Source organism: Pterocles gutturalis, unplaced genomic scaffold (assembly GCF_000699245.1).
Source record: "Pterocles gutturalis isolate BGI_N339 unplaced genomic scaffold, ASM69924v1 scaffold289, whole genome shotgun sequence".
NCBI classification, from domain to species: domain Eukaryota; kingdom Metazoa; phylum Chordata; class Aves; order Pterocliformes; family Pteroclidae; genus Pterocles; species Pterocles gutturalis.
In genome coordinates, this window is record NW_010127811.1 from 52768 (window position 1) to 71302 (window position 18535).

An 18535-nucleotide genomic window follows, 5' to 3' on the forward strand; every position below is an offset into this window, starting at 1 on the left:
AATAATATCCAGTACAGTAGTTACTTTCAGAAAATGGAAAACCTAGCACGCAATTAGTACAAACACCCAGCCTTGTAATGACACTTCCAGAAGGTGTCTTTGATGGAAAGCAACAAAAGAATCCAGGAGCCCATGTAACTGGGCAGCAGTTGGAACATGCTGTGTAGGAAGGGGATAAGACATGTTCTGATGATGACAGGTTCACACAATCAGGGTCAGGTTGAAGGGGACCTGTGGAGGTCACCGGGTACAACCCCTTGCTCAAGTAGGGCCACCTAGAGCTGGTTGCCCAGGACCATGTACAGATGGTGTTTGAATATCTCCAGGGATGGAGACTCCACAACTTCCCTGGACAACCTGTGCCAGCACTTGGTCACCCTCACAGTAATGACATGGAAAGGTGACAAAAACTTATGAATTGTGCCATAAGGGATGGCTGGATTTAACAGATGGTTATGGGGAAATTCTGTGAGGTCTGGCCATTTCTCACAAATAACTGAAAGACTATATTGGGGACCTTTTGGGGAGCACAATCTTGCAAGGGCCAACAGCACCAACGTGATTCTATACAAATCTGAGATTACCCAAGAAATTATATCAGACATAGCAAATTTTGGTAAGGATGTAGCAAAACTAGGACCAACAGAAAAAGTAACCAGAAGTGGTTGGTTTGTTTAAGAGGGAATGAGGCTGGTAAAAAAAAAAAAAAAAAAAAAGGAGATGGGGAAAAAGGGGAAGAAAGAGGATCTAAAGTGTAGCTAATCATAGGATCTGGGATATTTAGGGTCCGTGTCAGACAGCCCTGCACCTAATTGCAGTAGTTACCAGCAGGGCAATAAATCTGCTCTTTCCACCACTGGCTGACCTGCTTCCATGACCAGGAGAGACCTGATGTCTTCCCCCAAGTTGGGTGCAGGAAGCCTGGGAGCTTTCCTCCTGACACGCATCAGAGAATGCATGGAGGGGACACATAACATATCAGCCCTCTTCAGCCTCCTGCAAGAGATGGAGGCAATCCATACCATTGATTCACTCTTCTATGTCAAAATTGCGGTGGTAAATTAATCAATTAATCAAAAGAATAAGTCAAACACCATGTTAATACTCTTAAATTATTTAAAACAGGATCATAATCACCGAGACTACATTTTTCTGATCATACTTCTGAAAGATTAAATAAGTTATAGAAAGTCCCCATAAGCTTTTTCCAGATTTGTTTCAAAAAAAAAAATATCTTTCACAGGCCAGACATAGGAAACTCAAAGACATTTTGCTATTTCAGGTGCATGTCTTCTTGCAGAGAAAGTTTCATACATCTCATCTCTCTCCATGATAAGAAAGAGTATTGTTTTTTATGCATGACAAAGACCTAAACAAGGAGGACAAAACTAACTTTTGCAGAAAAGCTTTATTGCTTCATGGGATTTTCCCTCAGGAAAGCTGTATCTGATATATATTCTCAGTTTCATGCATCACTTCATTAAAAAAAAAGAGCATATTTTTAAGCCACTGCTGTTACTACTTACTTTTTATTTTATTGTTGTATTTCACAAGAAAACTAAATCCATCATGACACTGTGAGGATAAATACTTAACATTACTTTGCAATAAGTGGAGATCCTGCTTTTGCTGACACAGTGGTCTGCACAATCCCCAGGAAGAAAATTGTTGTTACAAACACCAGATTGGTGGGAAGAATTGATACACCTGCCTGCTCACTGCACTTGCCACTGTTTCCCACTATTCTATGACCTGCTGTAGGAAAAAAGGAGCAGTTCAAACCTTATTTTATAAAAGAGGAGATGTAATGTGGAACTACACCCCAGCAATAACGACAAGCAAAGTCCTTGCATTTCACTTTCATCAGTTGCTCAACTGGTAAATTGCACTGTATCCTGTTATGGCTTTTACAGGGCCACATCCCAAGACATTTCAGTAAAGGGTCTTCAGAGAAAGAGCAGGATGGAACTGTACTCTGAGAACAAGGACTCTGGATTTACTAGCAAATCAACTGCTATGCCCAGAGCTGAGCAAAGATCTAGGAACAGTGTGAGCAGTTATCTGAGCATGACACAAAAAAACAACTACTGAATATCAATTTTCAATAACTTCTCTTGCCTTCCCCACTAGAGTGAGGCAATTAAAATAATCGTATTCAGGACGCAAAAGGCAAATGATATTTCCTAGGGCAAGGAGACACTAAAAAAAAATCAAGTAGTAAATAGAGATGTCATTATTTCAAGGCAAGATTTTATTTAATTGGCTCCTAGTTTTCCTGGACAGAGAATTCTTTTCCTCTGCTCATGTTTCCAAGCGAACACTGTGAGCAGAGAGAGCATTTTGTCCAGTACCATTTCTGCTTGATTTAAAAATCTCCACTGAAAATTAAGCCTCATTTCAGAGAACACTACTCACATCTGAGGCTGTAAAGATCAATGGTAGTATCGATGCTGAGAAAGGTGACTTCAAAGTCCTGAGATTCAACATGGGAAGGGCTGTAAAAATACAGGATCGCTTGGGATGACTGTGAAAACGTCCAAGCCGACAGCAAACAAGCCTGTGGGTAAACGGATTTTTACTCTCTCTGAAACTTGCTTTTTCTCTTAAATGAAATCTGTCATGAGACCAGATAAAAAGATTGGATACTTTCAACATGCGGATGTTTGGCTCCTCAGTTTTAGAGTCTAAAAACTGCTGATCAACAACCGTATTTATGGAATGGAAACTAACCTGCTGTACCTATAAGTTATGAAACACGACTATTTATATAATAGACAAAAAACCACAGTGACGAAAACCAGATTCTTACTATGACTAAATCAATCACCAAAGTGCATCTCTAGTACATCTTTATGAAGCACCCACCTCCTGGAGATAGCAGTCACAGGTGAGATGAAAAATAACTCTAGCAATAACAGCCCTGTAAGTGCTGCCAAGGTATGGATGAAATAAAACTGGCACCCACACACTGCAACATCCTCACATCTATAACAACATCCGTTCACAAAGAAGTCAAAGTGGTAGGAATGGGACTTACCATCAACAACACCCTCCTGAAGAGGTCCATATCCTCTGCATCTGTGAGCAGGTGAATGCTGGTAACATCTGCCCCGCCACGGTCAGCTCCCAAAGAAACCTGGTTTGGATCTCCTCCAAAGCTAGCAATGTTCTGCTGCACCCACTTCAGAGCTGCCAGTTGATCCAAAAGGCCAGCATTTCCTCTTGCCTCAGGAGAATCTATTGTGGAAAATACATAAATAGGTCTGAAATGAAATAAAACTATAAACATTTGAAGTTTTGTTTAAATGTTACATTTTTAGCAGTGCTTGCAGCTGAATTTTGAGAAAACTGATACTGGAGATTAAAAGCCTGAAGTGATCTCTTCTAAGGTTATAACTACATTAATTAACTCCATTTCAGTTTTTACCACTCCAAGAATTTAAGAGAGTGCTATAGCTACCATATACGCTTATTCATTAAGCCCCTGAAATAATCAGATATTTTGCAAGATTTCCCTACCCAAACAACCAAAAGTTTCATATTTTAAGCATGATACAAGCCAGAGTAGAGGACACTGTGGTGTTTATCTGCAAAAAAAAATATTCTGCACCCATACTTGGGGTAGGATGCAACTAAGAGGAATTAAACATTATTCTGTTTAATTTTCAGGACTTTCAAAAACATCTGATCATCTCTTTCTCTAGACAACATTCTGCAGGAGCTTTTTATCCAAGACCCATAATATAGTGTTAATGTATTTCATTTCAAGGCAAGTTAATAAAAATACAAGAGATGACAGTTCCAAGAAAGTTAATATAATTAGCAGTTCTTCCAATGCATCCTTGGAGGTGCCTAATTGTCTGTCCTGATTACAGAAAAATAGTGCTCCAACTTCTAAGCTTCATTTGGACACCTCATGGCAGGAGACATGAATCCAGGCTCAAGTATCCAGAAACTAATGCCATGGGATTCTTCTGAATAAGTAGCGCTGTTTTTAAATTAATTAAAAATAAAAAAAAAAAAAAAAAAAAAAAAGAAAATCAATGTGTTCGCCAAATGCAATTGACCATTTCCCTGGAATACACTTAATTCCATCTTTCTGCTTCCTACATCCCTTTTGCACTCACCTGTCTGACCAATCATAAGTCACATCATCTTGCATTTCTTTATACATGTACAGATATTATTTTATAAATTATAATATCTCAATGTATATCCTTTGAGACTGATCTATGTCTAACTGATAGAGAACTGAATTATATGTATTTATATTTTTGTTTCCATGAAAGTGAAAGAAAAATAATTAACCATGTACTCCCATGCTTAGCTATCACCAGTGAAAAGACCACTTTCTTTTCAACACCAACTGGGGATAACCTGATACTTTGATTAATAGGAAAATAATGCTGAAAGCATCTAATTATGCAAGCCCCTAGGCAAGTTGAATTTTATATCAACAAAAGCAGAAATAAGTAATTCCTACACACTCCCTAAGAAAGGAGTAGAAAATTATTCACTGTCCACTTCTTTTTAATTCACAATGAGCCATTCATTTTTAATTATTTTAAATTCTCCACATTCAAAACTTGGGAAAAAGAAAAACAAACAAACAAACAAAAAAAAAACCCACAAAAAAAACCACCACAAAAAAACCCCCAAAAGCAGAACAAAACCAAACCAAAACAAACAAAAAACCCAAGAAGAAAAGACAGAAAAGACAGGGATAGAAACACAGCTGAAACTATTTCTTTCTTCCATGGCCAAGACCAAATAGTACAATTTAATGGTAACGTTAGGCTCAGAAACTAGAGAATCAAAAGGCATAGATAGCTGAATAAAAAGCTGCCACATTGTGGAGAGGTAGCCATGTCTCAGGCTAAGAACAGTTGAAAGCATCCATCCTGTAGCAGATATCCATACGCCTACCATAATGAATTATTGACCATCGAGACCAATTTAAGAAGCAGAGTAGAATATAGAGGAGATCAGATTACTGATAGCCTTGTAGATCTTACAGATAGATACCCACATCACAATAGCTATCACTAGAAATGCCCTTTCAGCAAAAGCAAATGGCCCCAGGAAGTACAACCTTCCATCTAGAGCCACAGTTTCAGATGGTCAGGCCAAGTCACACCAGTAAAGTCGTAGAGGAAAAGCTTTCCCTGCTCCACTCTATGCTGTTGTAAAGGAAACTTCATTTGAAGGGTTTGCTGCATGCCTCATGAGACCTCTTGAGAGGAAGTGAAATCCATGTAAACCTTTTAGCTGCACAATGTGCTTCGCTACCGGTATACTAAACAACAAGACCAAGGAGGGAAATATAACCAGTTCCTTTTTGCCACAGCAAAAACCACAGTCAGGTTGTGAAATGTATCACACTGGGGAACAGAGGCATGCATGGACATTCACAGTATTTAGATGACAAAAACTGCATCTGCCAGGAATCTTTTCCACTGCTTAAGTGATAGGCCTGGATATACATCTCAGAAGTGGTCTTTTTGCAGGAAAAGATCACATTCCTGAGGACCACAGGAGAATTAAAAGAAACTGTCATTCAGAAGGAAGCAAACAATGACAAACATATGCATTTTTGCTTTGACTAAACTGTAAGAGAACAATAGTGATAAATTTAAGCATGAAAATCATTCTGGTTTATATGATTTCATGGACTCTTAAAAGAATCAGGTCTAAAAATGTAACTGTCTTCTCCACACTCTTGCCATTCATATAACTGGCAATTGACCTTAACTTTTCTGGGTGCAAAGCCAGAGATGAAGACACCAGTAAGAATGTGCATCACTTTTTGCTACACTAGTGAGTGATAGCAAATTAAATTAAACACCCTCTATACTTAGAAGAACAAGAGCTCTTGGACTCCCTGCAAAAGCCCTGTCGATCAGAGATCAAACCACCTACAGAACCAAAAAAAAAAAAAAAAAAAAAAGAAAAGAAAAGAAAATCTGGAAATCTTTTATTTTAACTACCCTTCCTCTACTTTCTTAGTTGGGCAATGAAACTGATATTGCTCACAGGATCATAACTTCTGTTTGTAACTTCAGAGCCTTCTAACAGTCCTTCTGCTAATGTCCCCACAATCCCAAGGATGCGCTCATGCCTCCTTTGGAACTGATCGCAAAACTTCCAAGGGACCAGAATTTGTCCAAGTCTTTCAGTGAGAATGGAAACATCCCTGGTATATCATTAACAAATCCTATTCCCTCTGGAGCAACAGGATTTTCCCAAATGCACATCAATGTTTTCCCACAAGGGAAGAGGCCAGGAAAGACTGCACTTATCCCTGGCTGCATCTCAACAGTACAGAGAAGGAGAAGGTCCCTGAACACTCCCTATCTGTAATTGACTACCTCTACCTAAAGGTTTGCAAACATCCAGCTCATGCACTGCTGTTTTGGGTCATGTGTACAGATCCCCATTAAAATGAGGCCGAAGAATTCATTCTGATCCCTAAATTATGGACCATCATATAAATACTGCTACATGATATTCAGCCCAGCTAGCAGTTTCCACTTAGGAAGAAACCTAGGTGGTGTTCACAGGGCTGAAGGAGATTAGTGGGTAGCGCGTGGGCAGTGCTGCGTCATGGAAGCTCACACAGCACATACCCACCCTGCATTTGGCTCAAGCCAAAATGAAGCCACGGTATCACTTTCATAAGCATCTGATTCGCCCTGATGAAAACAGTGATTCTTTCCCCAGATACACCTGTTACCAACTTCATATCTAAATGAGTAAGGAGTTTGTAGTGCCAGCTCTCTAGTTACTGAATGAAAAACGGGCTTTGCTGGGAGTGAGCTTTGAAAAAAAACAGTAAAATAAAGAAGGGAAACAATAACCAATAGCTGCAGCTATAACCCTAAACTAGGCAAAATCCACCCAGTGTCACTAGCAGTAAATACTCAAAAGAATCATGAGGCAAAGTATGTAGGTCTGGTATTTGCAAACATAGCAAATACAACCTCCCAAAGGTTAAAGAGGTGCTAAAATACCCACTGGAGAGACCAAGGATTGCCACTGGACCAATGGAGCCAGAGCTACATTTGCAACTGCTGCATTTTCTGTCCATGGTCTCCACCTTAAATTCTTCTGCCCCAGCCAGAATTGAAAGATGGCAGAAAGGTGTTCTCTGCTTGCTTAAACAGGCAAATCTATAAAAGGTAAAATAAAAAAAAAAATCCCAAAGACCAGGTGGCACTACCATAAAAGTTTAGGAACATGTGAATGTGCCTTTTCATGTCTATGTGCCTCTTTGCACAACATAAAATCCTGTACGTAATGGGAATTTGTATAATTTTTAATGGCAATTGGTATTAGGAGGCAACAGGAGAGCAAAAGTGCACCTTACACTAGAGTGTGGGGAAGGGATGCAAACAGAGAACATGCAAATATTCAGTCACATCCAGGACAGTAAAGGGGCTAACAGAATTGAAATTAAACATGGCAAGTCCTTCAGAGAAGTCAGGTTGAATTACTGAGGAACCATTCAACAACCTTTCTGATACACTTTCCATACTTTCATGTCTTTCTTACCATTCACCTGCAGTTATCACTCTCTGCCTCTTCCTCACCCTGACATGGGCACAATCAACCATTAGCAAAATTTCAAGGATGTAACAGCTGGAAGCTAGAGACATTGAAAAACATATCCACAATGACTTCACACTGAAATTAGCAGGAATTTCAACGCCTAACCTATGTTCGTGTGTGTCTGCAAAATCCAATATGCACAGTTTCATCTGCAAACGGAAGTCTGGCCAGTGCTTTGATAGACATGTTTGCGTTTTGTTTGTCCTTGTCTCTTTACCTCCAGCCACTCCCCTTTCTCTTCAGATCAAGTCCCCACCATTTCTTGGCAATTCTCCCCAAATTAAAAATCACTGAAAGATACAGGTTTCTCAAATTTAAATAAAGGTTTGGGTTTTTTTTAAATTAGAAACAGAAGTGTTATACAATGCAATTTAGCCCATAGTTGTGTTTGTTCTATAAATCCATGACTTACCAGTACTAAGGAAGCCAAAAACACCGACCCGGTAGTTTGCTGTTACAACAATGATGTTACTGACAGCAGCTAGGTATGATCCATCTAGGGTTGCCTTTCCTGCCTCAGCACTGTAACTCCCTCCATTGTGGAAGAACAGCAACACTGGCATGCTTTTGACCTGCCGGGACAACAATCAGGTTAGTATACCTGTAGTCAACTTTTTCTGTAGGTAACTGATGAGAACACAAGTATCTTCCCCGTTAAAATTACCAATGCCATTCATAGCTCTTTAACAGCGACCACAATGAGAGGATATAGAATCATAGAATGGTTTTGGGTTGGAAGGGACCTTAAATATCATCTAGTTCCAACCCCCCTGCCATTGGCAGGGACACCCTCCACTAGCTGAGGTTGCTCAAAGCCTCATCCAGACTGGCCCTGAACACCTCCAGGGATGGGGCATCCACAGCTTCTCTGGGCAACCTCTTCCAGCACCTCACCGCTCTCACAGATGGCTATATCTGGCCATCTGTCTGAAATTCTGGGGCTAAATTGTCTGCAGTGACCTATATGTCATTAAAGAGCATACTATGTCCAGTATAAAGAAGATTTAATGGCACCACTATGTTCCACCAGACAACAACTCTACTAGGTCAGCTCAAAGCAGATGATGCTGCTGACTTGGCCATCGAGCACGTGGTGAGCTTGTCTTTGCTGTAACATGTATCCTTGACACAGACACACAGGAAAAGTTCAAACAAGTGGGAGACAGGAGAGGAAAAAGGCCTTGGTGTTGCTCCATCTTGAGCAGGACTAGATCAATATGCTGTCTCACAAGCAGAGTTCGTTGCCTGGTGTGCAATAAGCCAATACACGCACAGAGCTGAGATATTGATTATTGCATGTCTGCCCACAGGTGGGTGCTAGCTGGTAATCCACAAAGCTAGCACACCTGGTTTCAGCCACATTGTGCATTTATACAGTTAAAAATGTTAGTGCCACATCCTTCCAACTACAATTGGTTAGTTTTTCTTTCTTCTTAGCTGCAGTTGGCTAGTTCTTTTCTCACTTCGATTTAAAAACACGGTGTTCCTTAAATTTCCTGTGCATGCTCAGTAAGTGGGGGTCTTAATTCAGGAGGGTTGTCCTGACACTTGGAGGTGTGATTTTCAGTATTATAATTATATCAAAATGAGGATAGCTCACTTTTGGACGGTGCTAATCACTAACTTGGCTGACTAATCCAAACATACTGATTATTTTCCAGGATGTTCCTGGAAAGGGTAAATCTAACAAACCTTAGGTGATTAAAAAGTTTTTTTCAAAAGTCCCAAAGACAGTCTTCCTAATTTACACAGAGAGTACACATTTGTTATGTTAGCTTCTAACTTAACTTGCAACAAAAAGGTGTGCCAGGCTCCTTCCTACCCTTCAGTCTTCAGCACTTAAACACTGACTAGGCTCCAAAATCTCACTTGACAAGAGCTCATCAATGCTCCTTGAATCCCTGTGGAGGTTTTCCCCTACTAGATATATAAGGGGTCCTGCAGAGAGGACTTTGTCTCTAGATGGGAGCACAGAAGCAGCCTGCCCCGAAAGAGCCCAACAGGACTCCCGGAACAGGAAGGAGCTACGATGGGCAGCTGTGCATGTTAGCACTCCTTGCAGAGCCACAGGATTTTGCTCATGAACAGAAGCTTTTTCCCAAAGCAGCACCACATCTGTGTGAAACTCCTCTGCACACACAGCAGGGCTGCAGCCAGGCTGCTGCTTCATGAGCAGCACAAAAGCAGAACTGCCCCAGGAGACCTCAGCGTTTACTAGTAGATTACAGCTCTGTCAAGATGACACTTGAAAGAAATACTTGTGAAACATACGGAGGGGTTCTGTTTTACTTTTTTTCACTTTTTTTTTCCTTCCTGCTGCAAAAAGCAGAATAACCTGCTCTGATGCTAGAAAAGCTTTTTTCAAAGTGTAATCTCAATTTTCCATTCATCAGTTTCATCCCCTATTGCCCACTTTGGGACTATCCTGAAGGAGGCTCCTCTCTCATCTGCTCAGCAGCGGGTCACACACACCCACCCGTCCTGCTTTCTGCTTTGGCAGCTGCTTGTGTTTTTCAAAGAAAGGCTGGTGGCCCCAGCAGCAGCATCAAAGTACATCTGAGGTTTGTTTTTGCCTGCAGCTAGAGGGCATTGGGCTCTGTTGCTGTTATTTTCTGGATGGCGCTTAGCTAAACACAGCAGTTCCATCTGCGCTGGCAAAGGATGTCTCCAGCAAAAATGCAACTGGCTGGATGGGAGAAGCAGAAGAGAATTGATGGGTGCAGACTCCTGCAAAACTGCAGGATAGGAGGTGAACTCTCCTCAGCTGCCCTTAATTTGTGATGATAGTGTGCAATCCTCACTTATCTATCTGGAGAATCACTTCAGAGGCTTCCTGTGAACACAACAATGCTACTAGGAAAAACCCAAGAAATTGCAAGCACTGAAACATGCTGCTCTTTCTCAGGAACTTCTGCTCCTGAATAGAAATTGCCTAACTCAGTGTCTTGTCCTTGGTTCCCATTTCTGCACTGCACACAGCACAGAGAGCAATGAGGGCAAAGAAAGAAAAAGAAAGAATCTCTTTTCACGTGGAAATTAATTCTAAAATACAACCACACTTAGCCACGTCAGCTAAAAAAAGCATTAAACATGATGTTAAGCCTGCTCCATTCCCATCAGCTCAGCATGGTTAAGTCTGAGGTTTTAACTAGGCATCTCCCACCTGTTCACAGCCTGCACAGTACCATGACCTCCGGCTGCCCTGTACGTTGGATATTACATTATGCTGAGCAACTTTACGCAATGCTCTAGTGATGAAAAGCTTAAGAAAGGCAAAGATGGGAGATAAAAATGGCAAAACAAAGCCAGCTGCAACAGATATGGAGCAGTTCAGAGGAAGATTTAGCACTAGGGCTGTGCCTAGTGCCAAGTGTCTGGAAGCAGTATTACCGTTTCTAGTCCACATCGAGCAAAGACAGATCCCTCTCCTATGCAAAGGTAAACTATCATGAAAAATAACTTGGGGTTTAATCCCAAACGCTTTCAATCTCAGAGCTCATGGATTTTGGCATTTTATCGGAGAGCTCTTTAATAGAATTGCCTTCTCATTTCTTGTTAGCCATTTTAACAGCATAGCACCACAATTCTCATGCTGTAATTGAGCTATGCCTCACAATAAGAGATATTTTATATCAGCTATCTATATGTATATTTGGTAGCAAATTAATTTTTTACTGCACACTAGCTGCTCGATAATTTATTTTGAATATGTTAATTTCCTTCAAGCCTTGTTCTCAATCATATTAAACCAACTACTGCAATTAAATCTGTGAAGCAGAAGACATGCAAGACCTTAACCAAAGCCTGCTGGAGCCAGTCTCTTCACCCACCACCCCTTGGCACCACGCTGAGATGCAGCACCGCCAGCATCAATGCCAGGCTGCAGTGGGGCACATGTGGGGCAATGCCGAGCAGAGTGGGGCCAGCACATTCCTTGCAGACAGGCCACAGCTGCCTCATGGCTACTGCCCAGTGCAGAGTTGTCATAGAATCATAGAATGGTCTGGGTTGAAAAGGACCATAAAGGTAATCTAGTTTCAACCCCCCTGCTGTGGGCAGGGTCGACAAACACTATAGCAGGCTGCCCAGGGCCCCATCCAGCCTGGCCTTGAATGCCTCCAGGGATGGGGCATCCACAACTTCTCTGGGCAACCTGTTCCAGTGCCTCACCACCCTTTGTGTGAAAAATTTCTGCCTAATATCCAACCTAAATCTCTCCTCTCTTAGTTTAAAACCATGACAGCTGGCTGAACATGAGCCAGCAGTGTGCCCAGGTGGCCAAGAAGGCCAGTGGCATCCTGGCCTGCATCAGCAACAGTGTGGCCAGCAGGACTAGGGCAGGGATTGTGCCCCTGTACTCGGCACTGGTGAGGCTGCACCTCACTTGGCCTTGTTGAACCTCATTAGGTTCTCCTGGGCCCACTTCTCCAGCCTGTAAGTAGCTGTTTTGCTCCATATTTAGCAACAAAACACAGACAGTCACACTTTGAGGTATAAAATCTGTGCAAAGGCTTCCAGCTGAGACATGGTTGGATGGCTTCCTGGCTTAGTGAGTGGGGGGGATGCCTCTGGGGAGCCCAGCAGCTCCACCGTGGTCTCACACTTGTAGGGGCTGAGGTTCCATGTGCAGACACTCAAGGGGCAAAGAAGTTCAGCATCCACCAAGAAGCTGAAAGTCAGCTGGAAGTTTAAAAGGATTTATAATATTCAGAAGCATCTTCTCCATCCTTCTGTAAAACACTTAATGAGCTACGTAGCATGGATAGATTTATACTCCACCAAGCCAGGCAACCTCAGGTGATTTTACTACCGTACATTATTGCTCCATAAAGAATTGAGTGCAACAGGGATGATGTGGTAAGGATGGGAATAACACATGTAGGGGACGGGATGAGAGGGGGTACACTTTCTATTCTTATTTAGTGGAGAGTTTCAGCTCTTAATATTACATTTTAACCCTCTGCAAATCAAGCTGAAGCACATCTTTGCTTTGCTAGTGTGACAGGTGGTGATGGTTATAGATGGAAAACAGTTTCTCAGAAGTGCCAGTTTTATTTGGAGGGTTATGTGGTGTATGTAGCTATAGAAGTAAAATGAGGTGATGTCATTCACCTTCTTCACTGCTTGACACTTAAAAGATTCCTTCAGTAGCTGGCAGCAGTCTCTGCACCGTGCTCTTGCTCAGGCTCAAAATGCTCCCAAACGACCTCTGCATTTGCTGCTCTCCAGGAGATTTTATATTCAGTATTTGCTAGCTAATTTAACTTTCCATGGGCTGAAAATACATAACTATAGCTCTCTATACGTGACTAAAAATAGAGCTCACCACAAAAAGAAACAGGAAAATGCCATGCCTTCTGCTCCCAGCTACTTCTGCAAAAACACAGGTTTTGGTTCTCTCTTGGGCTAGACTTACTCATGTGAAACTGATTGACTTGATCAGACCTACTTCTACCTTACACCTCTACAAAAGACAGGAAGGATTCAGTTCTCAGTACCACCAAGGAGAAAAGACAGTCCTATTTAGTCTATCAGATCATAGAAAATACAGTGCTTTCAAACAAACTATCCTGAAAGCAGCACTTAAGGCAGAGATGGCAAACTGCCTGGGACAGTGACCTGATGTTTTCAATAAGCCATGACTGCACTCAAGGCAAAATGCTAGGGAGGAAACACTGCTGGTCTTTCTGGTGATTAAACGGACATGCAAGGGACTGTGTGCTGCTGTCAGATAGCTAGACCAGCTCTTTCCAGACATGCAGTATGACAGACTCATAAATTTTTATTTTAACTCCCGTCACCTTCTGGAAATTACCAGTACTGTGGAAAGAATAACACTGTTCCTGTGCTCTGGACTCACTCTTCAATGGGATTCTCATGTTATTCAGCATCTTTGTCCCCAGCTCTCCAGGGGTTTGGCCAATTATCTAAGCTTGGCTCTAACTCAAAGCTTTATTTTATATCTATTTAGAATGAGAAAATCAAGAGCTTTCAAATGACAATTTCTCAGGTTGTACCCATTGGCCCAGTCATCTTTAAAGAGTCTATTTTTGCAGCATTGCTTACTACCCTCATTCCTCAACAGAGATCCCATGGATTTTAACAGAGGAACGGTAAAGATGAGTGTGAAAAAACCCCATCTGCTGCTGCTCGACTAGTAGTAAGTGTTGATGTGATGTGTTGTACTGCCTTATCATCTCCTGGGCATTGCCACATCAGGGACATGGCAATTTCTGTCCTTAATTTCTGCTCCTTTGCTGCCACCTTCTTCTTGTGTTTTGTTTCCCTCTTTGTCTCTTATTTCTAGCTTTTTAACTTTCTACCCTCCTAGTTACCCAAACATGGCTCACTGAAGGTATATAGGGAATACTCTTGCACCAGTAAAAACAAGAGTGCCTAATTCAACATTGCAGGGCTTCGTGAACACCACATGAAAAACAATCATTCATGCTAATTAAAAGCACTTTGAAAAGAAACAGTGTTCAGCTACAAAAAAATTTGACTCATCTTCTGCTTACAGTGGTGGCAGGAACGAAGACGTTCAGATACAGGCAGTCTTCACTGACTGCATATGGTGGGGCTTCTCCATCTCCTGGCTGCCAACAAGCTGCCCTAGAGACAACAGATTGAGAAAATTACAATAAAAAGGCTTGTACTATCTTTCGACTGCTGCTATTTCCTTATAATTTGATGCATAAGTTTATAAAATCTTTAGAGTTATAGATCTCAATCACATTTAAAACCAAGCCCACCTATACCTTAGTAACACACATGTGGGTTTGTATATACACATACAAATGCAAAAATCACATTGTATATTCAGGTCTAGAATCCTTCCCTCAGAAAACCAGCCTCATTTTAAAAAGATTAGAACTTAAAAACAATCTTTCAGAAATCTCATGCTTTATATAAACTGCACAAAATTAGCACCAAATGTAAGGGGAGTGGGACCAGGGGTCTCAGGCACAGCTCTGCCCTGGTACTGCCCACACATCTATATAATCCACTCTTTTGTTGAAATGCCAGTTATGTATTTTAATTTCTAATAGTCTGTGGGATAAACTCATTTATATTTATTTTAATTTCTAATGGTCTGTGGGAAAATACGGTGTTTAAAATTTTAACACATTTTTAAAATCTCTTTGCTCTAATCATCATAGCAGATCATCAACAGCGCCCAGCAATGTTAAAAGTAACTTTTCAGTAGGAATTCAGCCAGCCATGCACAGAAAAATAATTTTCTGGCCATCATCTGTACGAGATTCATATGTTCAAGCTTTCTCCACAACAATACTCAAGTGGATGATCTTTGCAGTTTAGATATAAGCTATTGTGAAGCTAGTTCCTCCTACTTCACAGCCAGGTTTGCATCATATAATGAGTTATGGAAAACCATCACAATTTCTTAGGGAAGAAGCTAAAAAAGTCTATGGAAAAGATAGTAATATCTCATAGAATTATTTCTAAATTATAATTTTTAATGCCCTTGTAGAATTTTACACTGAAGATATGAAGAATTTAATAGAAAACTCCAAGGAAAAGGACCAGCTTTAATGCAATTCTACAAAATCTTTCCATAAGGGAGGTTCCTAGAATGGTGATATCACTCAACAGCTTTCACACTGACATAGAGAAGCACATAATCTCCAGCCAAAACTACTTAAGCCATTTTAGGCAGACAAAATCCAAATTCCCGGGTAGGAACCCAGCCAGGACAACAGGTCTAACACTATTAATCACGAAGACTTCAACAGGAGAGCAGGAATCATCACCCATACTCATGTCTATTTTTTTTTTTTTTTAGCAACTCATCAAGATTTCCAGCACCTGGAGCTCCCAGGATGTCCTCATGCCAGGACCGACTCCGGGGAAAGGCTGCCACCTGCTGAGGCAAGCCCACAGCTCCTCCCGCAGCTGGAGACTCCAGCAGCTGGAGGAGGTTTTTTGGTGTTTTTCAGTTGTGGGTTTGGTTTTTTTTTTAATTCTTTTATCAGGTCCAGGATTCTAAATAAATATTTCTCTTTTGTCAGTAATGGCACAGTGCTAACATTAATTTCTCATATAAATACTGTGCAATGTCAGTATAGAGCCCTAAAAAAAAATAATTGTCAACACTTTTTATACACACAGAAACTGAGGTCCCTCTGATTCTCCAAGTGCACCTCCGCGGTGCTAAGATCAAAGAATTCTTTTTTTAACCTTAAATGAGTAATAGAAGATCGTGGCCAAGTTCTTAATTGGCCTAAGAAATTACTGACAATCCAACAGACAGAAGCAGATTAACTAAGGTCCCTAAATTGCTTTGCAAATCTCAGCCAGGCTGTTCATTGCAATCCCAGGTCTTCAAAGAGAGACCACAGAGGCAGATGGGTCTTACCAAAGCCCTGGCAGACACCACGCTGTGGCTGCAGACACAAAGAGCTGATGGTGTGTGTGTCAACCTAACATCATTGTGCACCCAAGGAAACAAAAAGCTACCTCTCACCAGATCCCTCCAACATACATGAGGATGAGTGGCCACTGTGGTTGTGCTCTTAACACCCCTGCAACTCAGGCACAATCTGAAGGATGAGACTATCAAAGCCCAGATGCTCTTTCAACTCCCTAAAACAATGCTGCTCCTCTTTCCACTGGATTCATCACAGGCTTTGCTAGAAACCTTTGGAGACAAATCCTGAGTAATGGAGGGACCAAACAGCTTTCACACAGCTGATAGGTCTCTAAACCTGTAGCCTCAGGGTGCATTTCCACCAAAGCAGGTGGTGATTCATTCAGGACAGAAGGGTGCCATCCTCCCAGCTCCCTTATAAAAATCTATCATAGAATCATAGAAAAGTTTGGGTTGAAAAAGACCTTTAAAGGTCATCTAGTCCATCCCCCCCTGCAATGAGCAAGGACATCTTCAGCTTGATCACGTTGCTCAGAGCCCTGTGCCAACCTGACCTTGAATGTTTCCAGGGATGGGGCATCTGCCACCTCTCTGGGCAACCTGTCCCAGTGTTTTACCACCCTCATTTCTTCCTCATATCTAGTCTAAATCTATGGTCTTTCAGTTTAAAACCATTACTCCTTGTTCTATTGCTACAGGCCCTACTGAAAAGTCTGCCCCCATCTTTCTCATAAACCCTCTTTATGTACTGAAAGGCCTTAATAAGGTCTCCCTGGAGTTGAACAAGCCCAACTCTCTCAGCCTGTCCTCATAGGAGACGTGTTCATTCCTCTGATCATTTTTGTGCCCCTCCTCTTGACCTGCTCCAAGAGATCCATCTCTTTCCTGTGCTGAGGACTCCAGAACTAGATGCAGTACTCCAGGTGGGGTCTCAAAAGAGCAGGGTAGAGGGGGAGAATCAGCTCCCTCAACCCACTGGTCACGCTTCTTCTGATACAGCCCAGGACACAGTTGGCTTTCTGGGCTGCAAGGGCACATTTCCAGGTCATGGCCAGCTTTTCATCCACCAGTACCCCCATATACCTCTCCTTTTCCTTAACCATCTAAGCTCTTGACCAGATCAGCTAGCTCAAGGTGTTTGTCACTAATCACATGAGGACAATTCCTGATGTCAGGAATTGAACAGGACTGCATGGCCAGCCGTGGCTGGAAGGGTAACACAGAATCTCAGTAGACCTCAGGTCCATAGTAGCTGTCTCCTAAGGTATTACCTAAAATATTTACAACTTCTGTACTTCTGTCCAAGCCATTTAGCAAGTGTTTCCCTTTTAATAGTTGCTGACAGAAAAGCCTATTTGGGTCCTTCAGACCAATCTCCTAGACACTGCTAAGCATAGAATGTCTACATTATGCCCACAACTTCTGGTTACATCAGCGTTAAAGAACCCCTGTTTGTTTAAATACTGTACAAATTTATGGCTCAGCAGGAGCAAAATGAACTTGTATAAATATTATAATTACCTGTATAAAAACTCTGAATGAAAATGGATTAACGATAGACAGTGGGGAATCATGCATCAATTCAAGGTAATGTACTACAGTTCGCCTTTTTTTCTTGAGGTGCTTGCATGCATTTACATATAGATGGAGAAACTATTCTTTTTGCTAAACAAAATCTGAAACTTGTATTAATCTGTAGCCTATAGGTTCTTTTGCAAGAAACAACATGAATATCATGGTCATCACTCCAGCTACTTTCATACACCTGGATGGAATGAACAAGCACTTCTGCAGATGATCAAAGGGGTTTCTTACCGAGACACAGTAGCATTCCAGGTTTCCACCCAAGCAAACGGCTCTGGAGGACTGAAGCGCCTCTCTGCAAGGGGAGGTGCAGCATACGGGATCCCCAGGAACTGGCTGATATTTCTCCACTCCGAACCAATGCGGATCACCTGGGATTTGCCCACCAGATCTCCATGGGACGGGAGGTACACAGATGGGGTTAAATCCGATTCAGAAATGGGTGGGAATAAATCTGTAAGGGGGGACAGAAGAAAAATAATTTGCTTTTTCAAGTTCGTACCATTTCAGAATTCAAAATTAATCCAATTTCCCCAAATTTTTAACTACTAAGTTGCCTACTTCCCTTCTTTAAATGAAACATAAATAAATTTGAGCTATTCTCTATCTATAAGATACTTCATGCTATGCTAGATATTAGCTGCTGGATACCAACATTTAGCTTTCCAAACTCTTACTCAAACATAAATCTGAGCATTTCTAGAATAAGGGAGAGATTTTCAGGCTTTACCTGAAACATCTTTCATAGAATAGACTTCCTTCATAACACCAGCTTCAATACTAGGTGATACTACTATGATTTCAGGCACTTTTCTGAAGAGTATTTGGGGACACTGTCCCATCCCACTTGGCTAGGGATGGGACAGCAACAGACAACTGTCTAGGAGACATCCATATTGCTTTATGTCTAGTGAGGATTTCCTCCCTCTTCGGCTCTCAAGAATTGTGCACAGG

The 18535-nt window shown here is 41.5% G+C and overlaps 1 protein-coding gene across 1 annotated transcript in view; it reads right to left on the minus strand.

The window, feature by feature from the left end:
• LOC104466063 (thyroglobulin-like) overlaps positions 1 to 18035 on the minus strand; it is a gene marked incomplete at both ends in the record, with an annotated part of 62116 nt that extends 44081 nt beyond the window's left edge. Inside the window, 4 exons of the mRNA XM_010079380.1 lie at positions 3038 to 3237; positions 8021 to 8180; positions 14127 to 14220; positions 17813 to 18035. Coding sequence (XP_010077682.1) covers positions 3038 to 3237; positions 8021 to 8180; positions 14127 to 14220; positions 17813 to 18035 — 677 coding nt within the window. The remainder of the gene's footprint in view (positions 1 to 3037; positions 3238 to 8020; positions 8181 to 14126; positions 14221 to 17812) is intronic.
• Positions 18036 to 18535: the final 500 nt, after the last annotated feature.